Below are 18,405 nucleotides of genomic sequence, written 5' to 3'. Positions count from 1 at the left end.
GAGGGAGAGAGGAATCGAGAGAGGGAGATAAGCCAAGGACAGAATGATAAAATCTAATATTGACAGAGCATGTGATCTTTTGAATGGAATTATATACATCTGTGTGCTACGACCAATTCTATTTATGCTTTGAGTGCCTTGAGAAGCAGCTGGAAGAAATTAAGCTCAGACTGAGTTCATGCCATGCCTGCTTCTTATTCTGCATTTTTTCATTATTGCCTATGATCGAAATACATTTATCATTATATCAACTTATATTCGATGTCTTCATTAACCTGTCTAACCCTTAACCTCACTTCCTACCTCTTTGCATTGTCCAGTATTTGGCGGAGGGACGTCAGGGACCAGCTTGTTCGGTCAGTCTTCAGCCAGCTCCACCCCGTTTGGCCAGACCAGTACTCAGTCCGGAGGGGGTCTCTTTGGATCCTCGGGCACAGGGGGCTTGTTTGGGGCCACGCAGCAAAATGGGACCACCATCAAGTTCAACGTAAGTGTCAGTTTCACTGCTTTCCATAAGCTAGTGAATATGATGAAATGCTTTTGCTGTGAATCAGAGGGAAGTGATATTTTTGTTTGTTGGTTTGTTTTTATTGATCTTGTTTTTCTTCATTTAGTTTCACCAGGTTTCGCATCAAGCGTCCTCCTTCACATTGATATCAAGTGATATTTTTTTTTGCCGACATTCATCTTGTCTTTTTGCTTGGATAGCCACCTCTAAGCTCAAAGATGGTCATTGAGCTTTGACTAGTTTTCAGGGAACGCTATTGCGGCTCAGGAGTCGCGAGCCAAAACGGTTTCCATGTGCATGGAAGAGTAGCTGACGTTGTCCTTGGGGAAAAAAACACACATCGCAGAGTGCAAAATTTATACGTAGATGTGCACCACAGTCACAGTTGTAAGATAGTACGAACTGGGAGTCATATTACTCACTTGTCCCAAGGCCTATTGTTCTTTGAGGCTTACATTGTGTGCGGAAGTTATCCTATTGTGGGCATGAAACTTCTCTCCCTCTCTCTCTCTCTGTCCGTCTGTCTCTCTGTCTGTCTGTCTCTCTGTCTGTCTTTCTATCTTTCTGTCTGTCTTTCTATCTCAGGTGGGCTTGTCAAATCAATGATGGCAAAAATATCACTGCTTAGTATCAGAGAGATTGTTTGTCAATGTTGCAAACTAAATCTGGCATGGGGTGGGGATGGGGGGGGGGAAAGAGTTGAACTGGCATCTCGGCACAGGCTTTATCCCTCGAGGGGCACATTCAGGGATAAAGGGCAGGTTCAAAAGGACTAGGTGGTCCCATTGCACAGGGCGTTTAAAACTTTGGCTTCTATTTGATTTCTCATAATTCCCCAGACTCGTATCCACCTGCTGGTTAGCATGTCGCCCCCTCCCACCCCTCTGCCTCTGTTTAGTCATTGTCTGTGCAGATTGCAGTCTTCCCCCACATCTCACTCATTGGCCTAACATTTGCACTCCTGGGTCCGTCAGCACGAATGTTGATGACACAGCGCCTGCGTATGTCATCACAGGGAACCCATCCGTAAGCCTGACTCACGCCCCGATGCCAGGCTAGATATCGCGTTATAAAGCCACAGCAGCATGGGACTGAAGCCCAACAGGGAGTTTCGAGATCCTTTCTTTTCTTGTCATTCTCTCTCTCCCTCTCTTCTCTCTCTGTCTTTCTGTTTCTTTCTCTCTTTCTCTTTCTCTGTCCTATCCCCCCCCCCCCCCCCCCCGAATAATCTTGCAGACTTGTAAAAGCATGGTTTAGATCACTGGTGATAACAGATCCTGAGAGATTAGGGTTCTACTGTGGAGCTTCGTGGATTGATATGTCTAGATTTGGGTGGAAAAATTGGACTTGACATTTGATTTGGGAGTTACGGGGTTGATTGTGGGACGTGTTATCACATTTAGACTTTCCCCCACTGTGCTTCATTGTCATGCTTCTTTTAAAATTTACCATATGGAAGGGATACAAACTTTATGGCCAACATTTTTTGTTTGTTTGTTTTGTTTTTTTCTGGTAAAGAAGTAAAAAAAAAATACTGGAACATATTATGGAAAAGGTTTAGATGAAAAATTGTTTGTACCAACAAATGTAAAATGAATACAAGATTGCATGTTTCAACCTGGATAAATTTTTCTCAACTTCCTGTTTCCAGTGATCAGTGTGGAGGAATTTGCTAGAAGTGGAGAGACTTGTCATTGATAGATGTCCATTTATTTTTGTTGGATTTTGTTTTGTTTGTTTGATTGATTATTGCTGATTTTTTTTTTATAGATACTATCATTGTGAGTGGGAAATAATCAGTGGTTGCCTTTACAGGGTTCGAAATTGGCAATGGTCCGCTGGCCATTGGCCACCCAAAATCACGTCGGACTAGCCAGAAATCATAAAATTCTGAAGTAACTAGTCCGTCTGGCTAGCCAAAATATTGCTTCAGTGTCAAAATTGATTCTAAGTAGTCCGCCTGGCTAGTCAAAAAAAAAAGTTAAATGCGACCCCTGCTTTATAAGCAACAACAACAACAAAAAAGAATAATAGATTTGAAAAGGGAAGAGGGAACAAATATCATATCTCTTCTCATTTAATAATCTCTCAATTAAGAGGAGCCTTGTCTTACAAAGATGAGCCTGGCATTAGCATAAACTAGCTTCTGATGAGTGACCTGTTGTGCAGGGCAGCTTCCATGATGCAGTCTTGCATCCCGCTTCCTCAGGATGGGCTGGTTTTGATGCTTCAAATGTTCTCGTTCAATCCATCTCTTCCTCGTGATGCCGTTGGAAGCGGGGGGAGCGGAGGCATGCGCCCCTCCTCCGAAGGGGGGAAACGAGTCAGAAAAACAACATGACCAAGGTCGGCCCAATTAGGGAGTTGATGGAGCGAAAAATTAGCGAGGACTGTCGGACGGAACTTTGTTTCCTCACATCGAGATCCGAAAATGTGAGAGAGATGCACTCCAGGCGCCCATCCAATCCATTCGGCAGGATGGAATGAATGAGACCTGACTTGCAGCCTGCTTTGTCAACTTGCGGATTATACTTCTCTTCCCTTCCTCTTTTGCCAAAAAGTTTGAAAAAAAAATACTCCTACATTTGCACTCATGCCAGTCTCATGTCGTCCTTAATCCATATTTACTCAATAGAGATGGTTGAGTGTATGCAACATCGTTTTGAAGCCATGTTTAAGTGGGCAAGCTCTGATTGAGATAAAAAGTTTTTGTTTTTTGTGCAGATGTGGCTGAAATTCCTAACTGTTACTGTGTGAGAATTGCAACACATATATTGTGTCAATCTGAGCCATATTCTGTTATTCTTACACAGTGTGCTCTTGGATTCTGATAGCTGATTTGTGATTCTAAAAGCTGTTCAGACCTTCGGTCAAATTTCATGTCTTAACCAAGTATTCATGGTAACTGGATCAAAGGTTCTTGGATTCAATACACGCTCTCAAATCACTCTAATATATATATGTCACTTAAATGAGACATTTTAATTTCTATGCAACTGTAAGCACAAGCTTCCATAAAGATACCGTTAATTGTAGTGTAGTGTAGAATTGTGTGTATGTATGTGTGTGTGTTTTAGTTGAAACTGAGGTTAACATGCTGAACAGTATATAATCTATCACACAGATACAACAGTTTTGCGAAGTAATACAACTATAAGTAAACATTGAGTTGTCATACATTGCAGCTTAAAGCAAAATAATGAATTTTTAATGCATATGTTTGTTTGTTTTTTCTTTGTCCTGTTTGTCAATCAGCCTGTTTCAGGGACAGACACAATGGTCAAGAACGGTGTGTCCACTAATGTGACCACCAAGCATCAAGTTATCACCGCAATGAAGGAATATTCCAACAAAAGCTTTGAGGTAGGTTTTGCATATAAGTGTGCATTGCTCCTCTTTCCTTTGGTCCATACACTGACACCAAATCCTTTTGAGAGAGAGATGTGCCTTTAAAGAAAACCCAAACCCAAAGAGCAATGTGGATTAAGTGAAAGCAACAACACTAGTAGAACATATCAGTGAAAGTTTGAGGTAAATCGGACAATCAGTGCAAAAGTTATGAATTTTTAAAGTTTTGGTGTTGGAACTGCTGGATGAGGAGATTACTAGAAATTATGGTGTCAAATATGAAAAAAATATGAGGGAATTCCACAAAAATTCACTTTTCATGAAAATTACACATTCCATCGACTTGATACTGGCATATGTTAAGGGTAGCAATTATTCCCACTGCTTTCTGAAAGCAGTTAGTCAAGTGCTCTTTCATTATGATAGAAAAGTGAATTTTTGTGGAATTTTCCTTATATTTTCTTTATATTGTTGTCCACACATACGTCATAACCTCTAATAGTCTCCTCATCCAGTGGTTCCAACACCAAAACTTTAAAAATTCATAACTTTTGCATTGTTGTCTGATTTTCCTCATATGGACTTTCACTGATGTGTTCTACTAATGTTGCTGCATTCACTCAATCCACATTGCTTTTTGGGTTTGGGTTCCCTTTAACATCACCATGTATGGTAGAGTTACTGCTGTTGTCACTTTCATTGTAAACTGACTTGGCATACAATGATAATTGAAGTATCTGTTGCTGAATTTCACCTTGAGACAAAATTTCTGTGTGAGATGCAAAGTTTAATCCCATCCATGATGGTGTATGTTTCAGTGTTATATCGGCACATAGGAAGCGACCCCAAGTTGTATTCTAACGGCATAGATGTCAACTATTAGTAAAATTTAATGATTATAAGTAACTTCGAGCATGAGACCCCCTGTTTTGGCCTCTTAAGATTTTGCATATTAATATTTCATTTTTTGTAATAAGTATACTGTGTGCTTCTATGCAAAAACAACTCCCTCTTAGTAATTTTCAATTAGTAAATTGTACTCGGATGTGTTGGCAGCTATGTAACGGAAATGCTTGCTCCAATTTTGTGTGCGTATAGGCATGATTATCTTGGATACCAGACAGAATGTGCACTGTGAAATAATTATATTGCCATTTGTTCCTGAAAATGCAAAATGTGCATCATCATTCTTTAGACCTTTGTATTTTGATGAATTTATGTTGCATCTATTTGCCCGATAACATTGCAGGAGCTGCGAGTGGAGGACTACCTTAGCAACCGGAAGGGCGGCTCGTCAGGAGGCGGGTTGCTAGGGCCGACTGGAATCTCGCAGCCAGACAACAAGCCGGGTGGCCTGTTTGGACAGACCAGCTCTTCAGCCAGTACTGGCTTCAACTTTGGGCAGACCTCCAAGGGTACATTTGGAAGCAGTAAGTCTGCTCTTTGATATCTGTCGAGACAACTGGAGAGAAGCATGATTGAAACGTCATTGAAACATCACCAAAATCTTTTATTGTATATAATGTGTGCTTTTATGAAGCGATTAATGAATATAATGTTCATTGAGATTGAAGTAGTAGTAGTAGTAGTAGTAGTAGTAGTAGTAGTAGTAGTAGTAGTAGTAGTAGTAGTAGTAGTCGTAGTAGTCGTAGTAGTCGTAGTAGTCGTAGTCGTAGTAGTAGTCGTAGTAGTCGTAGTAGTGGTAGTAGTCGTCGTAGTAGTAGTAGTCGTAGTAGTCGTAGTAGTCGTAGTAGTAGTAGTAGTAGTAGTAGTAGTAGTAGTAGTAGTAGTAGTAGTAGTAGTAGTAGTAGTAGTAGTAGTAGTATTTCTGGTATGTTGAATGTTAGCCTGACACAGACACAGAATAACTCTGTTCTGTATTATTTGCCTGAGACTAAAGTTAAAGCTTTTAATCCTTAAGATCCAGTGTTTTCTTGTTCCTTTTTACCTGTGAGACAATGAATGCACATGTATATGTGTGTGTATGTTTGTGTGTCTGTATAAAATTAGTCTGCCGTGTGAATACTTCTCTTTGACATGTAGAATGATTGGCTTGTCAGAACAAAAGGTATCGTGAAAAAAAAAATGAACAATTGTTGACAAAAGTGATGAGAGAGAGCATTTCAACATAAGTTCAAGTCTGCTACATACATGTAAGTCGTAAAAGTCTTGGATGAAAGAGGAGATTTCAAGATTCTGATTCTGATTCTGTGTTGTTTGACCCACAAAACAATCTGCAGCCCCCAGCTCCTTTGGGACGGGTTCTGGCCTCTTTGGTGCCGCCGGCACGCAGCAACAGCAGCAGCAGCAGCAGCAACAGAGTGGTGGCCTGTTTGGTGGCAGCAAGAGTCTCTTTGGACAGAACAACAACAACACTAGCGGAGGGCTGTTTGGTGGAACGGGCACCGGTCTCTTTGGCCAGAGCCAACCGAGTCAACCAAAGGTATTTCTATGCTTGTGTGTGCATTTCATTCATTGTAAAAACTGCTCTTTTCACGTACAGATATTTCTTTACAAATGAGAAGGTCACAGACATTTTCGCAAGATGTTGTTTTTGTGATTTGACATCAAGGGTATCGTAAGTGCACTAATGCCGGTTCAAATTCAATGCAGTCAGGATCAGGTGGCGATAGATTGCGTGGTGTTAAATTCCTGGCCCAACAGTGATTTGCAAAATTTGTGAAAATTAAACCCTCGCAAAAATAACAGCTTTTACAGCCGCCTCGTGCAAACCTGCTTCTCCTGTCCTGCTCCCTAGAATGACACAAGCGACACATTACAAAATGGGAAAAAAATCCTAAAAGGTGAAAGCCCCATGTCTTCTTCTGTAGACGGCAGCTTGCTTCAGACCAGGCAGGGTGCTATAAGTGTGTGCCTGTTTACTGGGGGGCAATTAAGACTTCTTGTTGGACAAGTGATATGAATGAGCACTTGCCTTTGTTTTAAGTATTGGGCTCTTGCCAGAATGCCCTCTTGGGCAAGTAGATGAAGGATTTTTATTTCTTGCTAAGATGTGTCAGATACAAACCATTTTACAGCTACTGTCCATACTATATAAAAAAAAGAAAAATGAAAACGTCTGTTTTCTTTTCATCAGCTTCCACTTAAACTTTTGTTCAATCACCATCTCAATTTGAATATTACACTACCATGCATCTTCTCCCAATCACAAGCCACGTCAGAGAAGGCTGTGCCCCTCTCCCCCTCCCCCCACCGACATTCAAGATTGGAATAGGATGTCTGTGTTTTGATTTCTCGAGATTTTATATTTTGTATGATTGCTGGCGTTCAATTCATGTATCTCGTGTGTGATGCCAATATTCGTGTATCCTGAGAAATGTAAGATGTGAAGTTGCAGTGAATACCATAAATGTTGGAAGACATGACACGCCCATGCATCCATTGACTGTTCTTCCTGTTTTTTGTGTTCATATCTCTCTTTTTCTTCATTCACAATTTTTTTGCCCGTTCGATGCACAGAGTCTCTTTGGCAGCACGCCCCAGGCGCAGGGTACGGGCCTCTTTGGGAGCACCCCGGCCTCGGGCACCACCGGCTTTGGGACGGGCGGGTTCGGCGGAGGAACCTTTGGACAACAAAGCGGGGTAATTTCAGAGATTTTGTAATGGTCACTCTGATGCTGCCTCCATTCATTTTTTGTGGACAATTAGATGTCTGTATCATTGGGAATCAAAGGGATCTTGTCAGATCAGAGACTTCTGGCTGGCACTTAGGTTGCAGATGTAATTTTATTTGTAATCAAAATCAAGAGAAATCTGTGTTAGCTGGTGCTCAACCTATTCTACCAGTACAAGGGCAGGAAAATACAAGTGTTTTTAAGTGGTGGTGCAGTTATCTCAAGTTTCGTGGAGAAATTGCACTATGGGAAGGGAGGAGTGTTTTGTGATCAACAGTTAATACCCCCAATACTAATGAGTGTACTCTTTTTTTTTCAGTACTTTTTCTTTTTGATTGATTATTTTTAAAGAAAATCGCTCAAATTTTGTTGTTTTGTTGCTGTTTTTTTAGTGTAAAGGGGTATCACTACCCAGGGTGTATAGATTTCTCAGTGAGCAACCCTTTCTCAGTTCTGTATTTCGTATCGTTCTTTATCTTTTGTTGTGATATGTGTGTGTTTTTTTTCCCTCATTGACTACTCCCTAAGTGATATGAAATATCTTTCTGCCTCCAAAATGAACATGGCATGTTTTGCCTTTAAAATCTCCACTTGGTGCTGCTCAATTACCACCATAGTTTCTATGTACTTGGTTTAAAGGCTTCATTCGAACAAATGTTAGCATTAATGTAACCCTAGCTTCCTTTGCCCCAAATGAAATCTCTAGAGGTTTTGTTTTATGTCATCTATCACATTCTTTTTCTCATTTTTGTTGTTGAATGCTTCTCACAGCAGGGTGGTCTCTTTGGAAAGTCTACCCCGGGTTTTGGCACCCCGTCCAGTCAGCCGGGGCTAAGTCTTGGCACCAGCTCCGGTACAGGTGGTCTGTTTGGGGGCACCAGTAAGCCGGGCCTGACGCTGGGCACTGGAACGGGAACAGGTTTCGGTTAGTTACCTCGTCGGACGTAACCCCGACTTTGTAAACTTTGTTGCTGTGTTAGAGACGATAAGATATTTCAGCACTAAAGACAGGATTTCTTATTGTGGTTTCCTTTCCACTTCCAGTATTAAATCACAAGAAATTTGCAAATTGCTATACCATATTATTTTTAGCTGCTGTATAAAGCCTGTAGGAATATCTTTGATTACCCTGGTATATAACATAACTATATGTATTTTAAAGTTCTTAGCTTTGTATCATCATGTGAAGCAAGTTACTTTATGCATTAAAAAAACAAACTAAATGCTGCTAGAACTAGGTATGTTTAGCTCTTCTGTGATACATTTTTGAAGCACTCATGCCTCCCAAACACTTTGAACTTGGAGGAAAGTTTCTACGGCCTACAGCAATCCATGTTGCAGATACCAGATTTGTCTCTTTCATTAAGAAAATGTATTGCATTTTGGGGCAGAACGGGTTATTATGCTGATTTTTCAATAGAACATTGCTAAAAATGTATTCAAATAGGTTGGTGGCTCTGAATCAGCATTCACCTTTTGTAAAATAGAACATCATTGTATCTGGGTACCCCCTTCATTGTGTGCAGAAAGGTGTTGTATCAATGTAATGAAAACATTGAGACAGATGTACATGTAGAGTGTATTGTTTTATGTGATAACATATTCAGTTGGGGTAACAAGAAAGCAGAGAGTTTTGCAATATAATTGTAAGAATCAAAATGAATTTGCTTCTGAAGGCCCAAGTTTTATTTGATCGGTTTCGTTTTCTTTTGAGGTTCAACAGGTTTTGGGTCAAATCCATCTGGCGGCTCAAGTCTGTTTGGCGGTAAAGGCACCACCGGCTTTGGTACGTCAGGCCAGACCGCTGGCGGCTTTGGGTCCTCACTGGGTACCACATTCGGCAGCGGCACCTCTGGCTCCCTCTTTGGTGGCAGCAAACCAACAGGGTTAGGAACAACATTTGGAACCACAGGTGACTTCAATTACATTGGGTGGTGTACTTTGATTCTCTTTTAACCTGATATCGAGTGACCCCCACAATCCATAGGTTACTTGTGTAAGTGGAGTATGCAATGTCGGCTAATTCAAGCCAGTTCAGAATTGTCAATAGGCAAAGGTAAATTGATTGGAAATTGTTGACAAAGGCTGAACTTAATAAGGAGAGAGATATCACAGTAGGTCATTATTGAGCGTCACAGTTGAGGAAATGTTAAAAACTGTCGTGATTTTTATAATGATTCTTGCGTAGCAGCAGTGTTATTTGGTATAATGGGTAAGTATGAAATTTGGATATATTTTCTTTGAGCAAAAGGTGAAAAGGTCAATCCCTTTGGTCAGTGACCAATGAACATCAAATGTGAATGAAAGCTACACTTGTGGTGGGAGACAGAGAATTTGTGTAAGAAGGGTGGGGCATCCAATCAGCAGTGTACTGCCTTTGAATTGCTGTAGTCTTACTCATATTGTGCTCCTTTGCATTGGACCAGGAACCTTTGGCGGTGGACTTGGAGGAACTGGAGGTCTTGCAGGAGGAGGACTGGGTGCAGGAACAGGACTTGGGGGGTAAGTCCAGGACTTCACACTTCTGCTGATCTGTATGTCAAAAGAGAGTAACCTCATTATTTAATTGCCTTTTCTCTTCTCAGAGCACTGTACCATAGTCAAGTCTAGTTAGCTTCACAGTAGGTTAACCCATAAATGCTTGAAAGGTTTGTAAAGGTAAAAGCTCATATCCACAATTCCTCTTTTCTTTTCTTTTTTCTTTCTTGTCTTTATATTTCAGATGACAGTATGTTTAGTCATGGGGTGTTTTTTTTTTCCATGAATGGAAGAGACAAATCAAATGGTGGGCACATTTTCATCATCTTGATTTGGCAATGGTCAAAACTCCAAAAATGGAAAAAAAAATTGGTTTGGTTGTTTTTTCCATAAATGGAGGAAGCAAATCAAATTGACTTAAATTCATCATGTTCCAGTTGGCATGCAGACTTTAACTATGATATATATGTATATACCTACTGCCCGGTATGAATATATAGTGTACATTCCTCAGTGATCAAGTGTGATCATTTGTGGCATCCGTCTGAGGACATTTGCATCTTTCCAATACATTGGCCACATTCTGTATTGTGTCTGCCCACTTCTTTGCCAACAGACAAGCTGCCAACACCAACCAGAATGCCCAGGTACAGCAGCAGCTGATGACCCTCTTCAACTCGCCATACGGAGACAATCCCTTGTTCAAGAACATTCTTGTGGTGAGTACTGTGTACTGGCTTCATTTCTTTAACCTGTTGAAGACGAACTGATTTTGCTACAACACGCATTTCCCATAAACCCCTGCCAGAGTATACTCGGGACTGGTGATGTCTGGAGAAAAGTGTGTGATTGGAATGAATTAGATAGTGATAACATTGAGTGGTGAAAGCTGTGGTGATATTGTAAGGCATGGAGTCGTGAGATGCACAATTCTACATGTCAGCATTTATACAGACAGACACAGTACAGAGTCTTCCATTTTTGTTGTGATTGTGGGAGAATATTCTCTACAATTCTATCCACCATTCTATCATTCTGCATCTTTAAGATGAAATGCTCATGATTTTTTGATGACAGGACCCGGACAAGAAGAAGGAGGCAGTCACCACTCTGTCGGCACAGAAGTCTCTGAGCTCACCATCCCACTACAAGGTATGAAGGCTTATGAATTCCAGCGGCTGGTTCCAAGACACTGGCTACTTTGTTGCCATAGTTTCAGCAAGGTCACATGAAATTTTAATCTGTTGTTCTGGTGTAACAAATGATGATAATGTGGTTTAACCAGTAGCCACTTCAGTGTTGCCACTGCTCTGCCTCAGGGCCCTGCTGTTATTTGAACACCCCCCCCCCCCCCCACACACACACACACGCACTCACACACAAGGGAAGGCACCCATTCATACACCTATAACTTTAAAATACTGTAAAAGTGGAAATTTTCAGTGTTGAAATTTTTGCACATTTCGTGCAACCAGAAAGTACCGCGAAAATAGAAGCACGCGAATATTTTTGCTTGCCATATGTTCCTGTGCGTGATGTATTGATTCTGCGGAGTTATAAACACGCGAAACCCTTCTTACCTGGCCAAGCGCGAAAAATTAGTTGTGCGAAAATATCCACTTTTACAGTAGTCACTGGTAAAAACCATAGCAGTACTATTTCATAGCCAATCAAAGCCAAGAAATCACTGATGGCTGCCATTGATTGTAGAGTTACCATTAATTGTAACATTGTTATAGTTTTATGCAGTGGGGCCCTTTGTAAGAGGAACATTGTGGGTAGAAATGATCTTATAATAAAGAAATGTAAGCACTTTGTGGGATTTGAACCTGGGATCTTTGTTTGATAGTCATGAGTCTTAGCAGATTTATTTTTTTTCCAGATTTTTGAGAGGGCTGTTGAGTATTACCCAGAAAAAAAAGAAGGAAAAAAAAAAATCCAACAATGTGGATGATCCTTATCTCGCTCCTTAAACTATGCATCTTCATAATATAACCTCTTTCTGTGAGGTAAGGGTTGTTTGTGTCATATGACATCTTGCACAAGACGAGTTCTGTTAACTAACGAGGTATTTGAGTTGTCTTGATAGGCTGGGGGAAATTTCTGTCTCTGTATCAGGTTAACACCTGTCTTGAGATGACCCTACCCCCCCTCCCCCCCTTTGCAAAATATCATGTACTCCTGCCACATATTCATGCATAATTAATTCATGATTTGATGATTCCACTTCATTTCTTTTTTATTTTGAAGGTGTCTGCCCGAGCAAAGTTGAAGCCAAAGCCTATACAGAGAGGAGTCGGGAAGGTGAGCTTATCACATAGAAGTAACTCTGACTGAAGTATCATCTCATGCCGTGATAGTCTGTCTTTGATTATGGCTATAGAGTGCTCCAACATTCATGGAGGCTGTCTGTGACACCCCACCCCCATCACTAAGTCATGTTTCATTTAGGACTGTGATACAAATTAACCTCAATCTTGAGTCACTCATTCGAAGTTATTGAGAATGTGGTAAATTGATTATCAAAACTGATATACATTTAGACATAAGAATAAGGAATGTTGTACAAGTGACATCTCCATTACAAATAAGTACATTACTATAAATGCAGTTTGATAAAAGGACTGATACAAAATATTTTTAGAATAAACAGAAAACAAAACTGTGTGTGTAAATGTGTAAAGATGGACAAGCATCCAGTCAATGTTTCTTGCTTTTGTCATGCTGTAAAATTTTTTCCGAATGACTTTTTATGTTATACAAAGTCTGCCCTATTTATGGTGAAATTTGCTGTATGCAGACACCAAAATGGAGGCCAAACTGGTGGCTTCAAACCCTGAGACCTGTCTCGGTTTAAAAATAAAAGTGCCTCATGTAAACATGGAAGGGTTGACTTTCCGTCAGTGTGCAGACACATCTTTATCAACTCTCTGTTTGTTCTGTGGCCAAGGAGGTACCCACACACTGAAGGCACATTGTAGAGAGAGAGTCTGAAGGGAAAGTCAGTAAACCTTCCCGATGATACGCCAAAGTTCTAGGCTCCTGGGTTAAAGGGATGGTATAGTATTGGTTGAGGTGAGAATTCAGCTTCTAACTCTGTGTGAGGTACTTCGAAACCACCGTATGAAATGTTAAAAAGCATATAACTCGAAGAGGAATTCAAAGTTTATTTGATGAAAATTGGTTCTGAAATGGCTGAGATATCCAAAAACAAAGTGGTCCTAATAAAAAGTGGGTCCCCTTTTTATTAGAATAATTTTGTTTTAGATAACTCAGCCATTTCAAAACCAATTTTCATTAAATAAACTTGGAGTTCCTCTTAGAATTATATGCTCTTTCATATTTCATAAGAGGTTTCTCAGTGTCTCAAAAGATCATCATCAAAAAACATTGGAAACCTCAAGCCCCATCTCAACTGAAACTGTATCATCCCTTTAATTTTTTTCCCCCTTGTTAATCACTTTTGTTGCTATTTTCTTTCCTTGGCAGTCGAAGTTGTTTGATGGCCTCGAGGAGGAGGACAGCACGCTGAACTCGGAGACATTTGTGACCCGGCGGAGCATCAAGAAACTTGTCATCAAGAACAAATCCCTTGATGTGAGTATATTTGGCACTGATTTGACAATGCCCTTCATGCATCTTGACAGATTATTTGGGGTTTTCCCCCAATTTCTCTGAATCCATCTGTTAGGAAAAAAAATCAGAAGAGGATGGGTTTTATATGCCTCCGCCACGAAGTGGTGCCGGAGGCATTATGTTTTATTTCTGTAGGGGGTGGGAAAGAGCGCTTTGGGATGAGAAATTGGCAGGAAACAGGAAAGACTCAAGATCTTTGCAGAGTGCTTGATAAGTGCAAGGTCGTCCTTTCGTGATGTTCATCATGTCAGATTTGAAGAGATTATCTTTAAAGGTTTGTGGCATTGTTGTTTGATTTGTTTTTAACAGATAACTTGTATCGAATATCTTTCATTGGTTTGATACTCTTCACGAGAAAGAGGCAATGATGACAGGTTTACATTGGAAACAGCTCCCAGCAAAGATTGATTAAAGCTTTCCCACCCAGAGATACAGAAATACGAGATGCAAGGCTCGCTTCAAACGTTGCAGTTTTGTCCCTGGAGAATGTCTGCAGCTTGACAGACGGCATTAGTTGCGGTCTCTGCACACCGCATCTGCGAACTGATTTCAATGTGTGGTTGAAACATAAGTCTCTTCTCGCAATAACGTGTGCCCTGTCTTTGACTTTGCTTTCTTTCTCTCCTCTCCTCCTGCCCCGCCCTCCCTCTGCTGACTGGTTTGGTCTTCCCAGGAGACCCAGAGCAACAGTCCCAGCACCAGGACATCTGTCAAGCCAGACGAGTTGGCATCGCCCCTGCCCGTCTACCCCCGGGACCAGACGCACGCCTCCGTGCACGACGCCTCAGAAAATGAGTCAGTTAGATCCCCTTTGCACTTCTTTTAAAAAAATGAAAATAAATATAAGAAGAAAAAAAAGCACATCCATCATAAGCCCTAAAGATATGTGAATGATTAGTCCTTAGTGCCCCCAGTGTATGAAACTTGCAAGAAAAGCAGATTGAAAAGGCAGCTAAGCAAAAATTGCCTTTTTCAAATCTTCTCTATTTCCTTTCTTTTTGTAATTTGAAGATAACATCTGTGATTGTATTTCCAAAGCATTAAGTACTTTATTGCTTATAGAAAAACTTGAGTTATACTTTTGCTTGTAACAGGAAGAAAACTAATTTCCCTAAACTAAATTTTCCACATACAAAGAGAGTTACCAGAAATTCACAAAATCTTAGTTTTTGTGGAAAGTACTCTTTCCTTTCACTTGTTACTGACATATGTGAGCTTAACATTATTCCGCTCCTTTCTTAGAGTGAAAATATGTTGAATTTTTGTCTTATTTTCTTCATATCGTTGTCTACACATGACATAAAAAGATGTTGCAGTCTTCTCTTCCAGCGATGGCGACACACAAACTTGTGAAATTCCTAACTTTTTAACGGATTGTGCGATTTCTTCAAACTTTCACTGATGTGTTCTACTAAGGTTGCTGCTTTCACTCAATTGACATATATATTTTGGTTTCATTCTCCTTTGATAGAGAAGAACCGTATGATGAAGGATACATGTGCATGCATGAAATTGATATAAGAGGCTGATTTCTCCTTGAAATTGTCTGTCACAATGATTTGGTAATGTAAACCTTCATATTTCTTTCTTGCATTCACACTTGATTTTTTTACCCCACTATTTATATATCTATGTAGCAGGGAAAGTCCCACAGGAAGACGGTCTTTGGATGAAACCAACACTCCAGAAATCTCCCTCTTCAGCAAGCCAAAGGTTCTGGCAGACACCAGTGCCATGGACAGGTAATTTAGAGGCAATCTTTGTAGGAAAGCATGCTAATGATATTCGATGCAGACATATATCAACTCCCAACATTCTTTAGGCATCAGGAAATCACACATACTTTTTATGCACTTACAAGGTATAGCCACCAAAAATGATTTTAAGAGGGTATGACAAATCAAAACTTTTGTAGTATTCAGGAAGACATGCCTTGAGAAAAAAAAAAAAAGAAATCTCTGTACTCTTTGGATATGTTCTATTTCTTTTTGATATTATGTGCATCCTCACAGTATGTAATGTTGTTGTTTTTTCACTTGAATACTGAAACATTTACGCATGTATTTTAGTTTGGTAATCAGCAGTGTTAGGTGTTTAAACATAGGTATAGTAAGTAAAACAGGAATAGTTCAGCGGGATAATAGATGGTTGTGCATCAGACTGTAGCAGCCAAAAAAAGAAAACTAGTAAGATTTGAAAATGAAATGAAAGCAATGGAAAGCAGACATCATATACGTAGCACCGATGTTTACCCTTGGATTTGCCTGTTGGGAAGGCCCCCCCCCCCCCCCATTGCTAAACTACACTGGTTTAGAATTCCCCCCAAAAATCAGAATAAGATATTAACCATTGTTTGTAAATCCGTTAATAAAGAAGCCCGCAATACATTAATTACATTCATCATACCCATTAATATGCATATCATTTACAGTGATTGTGTAAGCAAACTTTTCTAGTCATTCCAGAGATCCACAAAAGGGTTAGACATCATTCCTCTCTTGCACATCGTCCCCAAACTGTGGAATTCATTTAACCCCCTCACCAGCAAATAAACCATCGAACTTATTGTTTAAGAAGCATCTGAAATTCCAATTCCAATGCTATGTCTGTTTATTTGGATATCCAATTTAAGTTAATTTTTCTGATACATTGATATCTAAGTATAAAGCAGTTTGTACCCTTTGGAAAAGGTGCTGTACAGCTTTCATAATGTAATGTAATGTAGTGAATGCTATCATGTGTTGTTTGTATCATGTAAAAATGACTGGCCTATATATAATAATAACCTTTCATTTGTGTTCATCCCATCCACCTGCTTACCTCCCAAAGCCCTGGAGGAAAGTCTGAGGATGCAGACTGCACCATCCAGGCCCTCAACTCACAGCCTGGCGGCAGGCAGCGCCACTCCTCTGGCACAGGCACCTCTCCCGTCAGCTCCATGTCCACCAACCCTCCGCCAGGCACCTCCGGCCCTCCTCCGACCACGCCCAGGGATGCGGGCTCTGCCAACACCAGCAGAGGTAGCCATGGGGATTCATCGCATGACCTCACAGGTATTGTAGCCGTGCCAAATGTTGCATAGCTGTTAGGATTTCTCCAAAAGCATTCTTGCAAGACAGCAAACCATCAGCTGGACTCCTGTGTGCCATCTGATGAAAGGAGAAAAATATCTCTAATCCCTTTGTCTCAGGTGCTTATTCAATAATTTTCATGTGAGAAATGCAGCTTGGATACATAGTTTTTGTTATCTTTTCTGTACTCTCCTATTTGTGCATTATTTATTTATTTATTTTTCTGACGCTTACTTTGGCACAGAGTAGAGTAGAGCACACTTTTAAGCCGATATTAATGTTGCTTGTAAAAAGAAAGAATTGTCAGTAGTTCCTTAGCAGCCATCTACTTCTGTTTTACATAGGCAAAGCAATTCCATTTCACGTGTTTCATCCGATGTAATCTCATTCAGGCCAGTACTGTGTCTTCTAGGAAGAAGAGAATTTGGTCAATTTTAATATTCTCTTTTATTTCATGATTTAAAACCTGTCTTTGAGAATGTTGATGGTTGTGCTGTGGCCATAACCTAGGTTTTTCTCCACCGAATGTTTTGCTAGGTGAAAATGATGATGTCATAGACCAGGAGAACCAGCCCCCACCCCACCCGGCCAGGGTGGTCCTGCGTCGCCCCGGTTACTACACCATCCCCAACCTGGAGGAGCTGGCAGAGCTGACGGATGACAGTGGCAACTGCTACGTGGAGGACTTTACAGTGGGCAGGGAGCGCTACGGTAGTGTCTTCTTTCCCGGCAAGACCAACGTGAAGGGTCTGAACCTGGACGAAATAGGTGGGTCGTGTCATCATGCAAGTTTGTAAGATGTCCAGTGTTAATGATGAGGTCATGGATGTCAGTGTGTGTGTCTCTTTGGGGCTCAGGCATTGATTATTATTCTCATTTGATGTATGGTCTGGAGAGGGGGTAGGTGGGAAATAGGGAGAATTATAGCTACTTTTTTCAACCTTTGACCTTCAAGATGCAATAAATAGAAAGGTAAAACTTGCTGAAAGTGTACCTTGGCTTCTAGGATTGTAGGTTAGAAATTAATGCTCAAGTACCTTTACCTCATTCTCTTTATTCTGTATTGTGTAGTGCAGAAACTGTTTAGCCAGATTAGTGAGTAAAAAACACACTTTTTTGTTCTCTCCACAGTTCACTTCCGGCGGAAGGAGATCACGATCTATCCAGACGACACCTGCAAACCAGAGGTGGGTGACGGACTGAACAAGAAAGCAGAGGTCACCCTGGACCAAACCTGGCCCATAGACAAGTCAACAAGGCAACCGATCAAGGTAATGTGTTCTGTCTGTCCCAACTAGGCCCACAGACAAACCAAGTGCTCAGTAAGGCAAAAAAAAAAAGAAAGTTGTATTGGCCTATCGGGCCATATGAAAATAGGGTCGATATGTCAATTTTTTTACCACCGCACTTTGCAGTGAAGCGAACACTGTGCAACACCATATGGTTAAGTAAAGAAAAAAGAAAAAAAAAACGAACTTGTGAAAACAGCCAAATGTTCTAAAACAAAACAAAAAAAAATCCCGCTACTAGAATGCGGATTGAATAAAAACAAGCGGATAAATTGCAAAAAAAAAAGAGGTAAAAGTTGTGAAACTCAAATGAAGAAAGATATCGAAATACTGTGCTATCGTGATCGCGATAGGGAAGAATTTTTTTTTGAAATATCTAGGGTCAGGGACAAATTTAGGGTCGGTCGCGTTACACCAAAGCAACATTTTTTTTCCTTTTT

At 40.5% G+C, this 18,405-nt stretch overlaps 1 protein-coding gene across 1 annotated transcript in view; it reads left to right on the top strand.

Annotated features, from left to right (window-relative positions):
* The window catches only part of LOC139732414 (nuclear pore complex protein Nup98-Nup96-like), a 50,133-nt gene that overhangs the window by 18,670 nt on the left and 13,058 nt on the right, over positions 1–18,405 (top strand). Inside the window, exons 5-21 of the mRNA XM_071643278.1 lie at positions 321–487; positions 3,764–3,871; positions 5,106–5,286; positions 6,097–6,299; positions 7,337–7,459; positions 8,263–8,416; positions 9,206–9,403; positions 9,918–9,993; positions 10,586–10,688; positions 11,047–11,121; positions 12,220–12,273; positions 13,459–13,566; positions 14,279–14,400; positions 15,243–15,347; positions 16,435–16,658; positions 17,214–17,444; positions 17,808–17,947. Coding sequence (XP_071499379.1) covers positions 321–487; positions 3,764–3,871; positions 5,106–5,286; positions 6,097–6,299; positions 7,337–7,459; positions 8,263–8,416; positions 9,206–9,403; positions 9,918–9,993; positions 10,586–10,688; positions 11,047–11,121; positions 12,220–12,273; positions 13,459–13,566; positions 14,279–14,400; positions 15,243–15,347; positions 16,435–16,658; positions 17,214–17,444; positions 17,808–17,947 — 2,372 coding nt within the window. The remainder of the gene's footprint in view (positions 1–320; positions 488–3,763; positions 3,872–5,105; positions 5,287–6,096; positions 6,300–7,336; positions 7,460–8,262; positions 8,417–9,205; positions 9,404–9,917; positions 9,994–10,585; positions 10,689–11,046; positions 11,122–12,219; positions 12,274–13,458; positions 13,567–14,278; positions 14,401–15,242; positions 15,348–16,434; positions 16,659–17,213; positions 17,445–17,807; positions 17,948–18,405) is intronic.

This window comes from Diadema antillarum, unplaced genomic scaffold, assembly GCF_040938485.1.
Source record: "Diadema antillarum isolate AM-2024a unplaced genomic scaffold, OU_Dant_1.0 seq00000420_RagTag, whole genome shotgun sequence".
NCBI classification, from domain to species: Eukaryota; Metazoa; Echinodermata; class Echinoidea; order Diadematoida; family Diadematidae; genus Diadema; species Diadema antillarum.
Note: the sequence above shows the minus strand (reverse complement) of the source record. Positions and strands in the feature narration are given on the sequence as shown.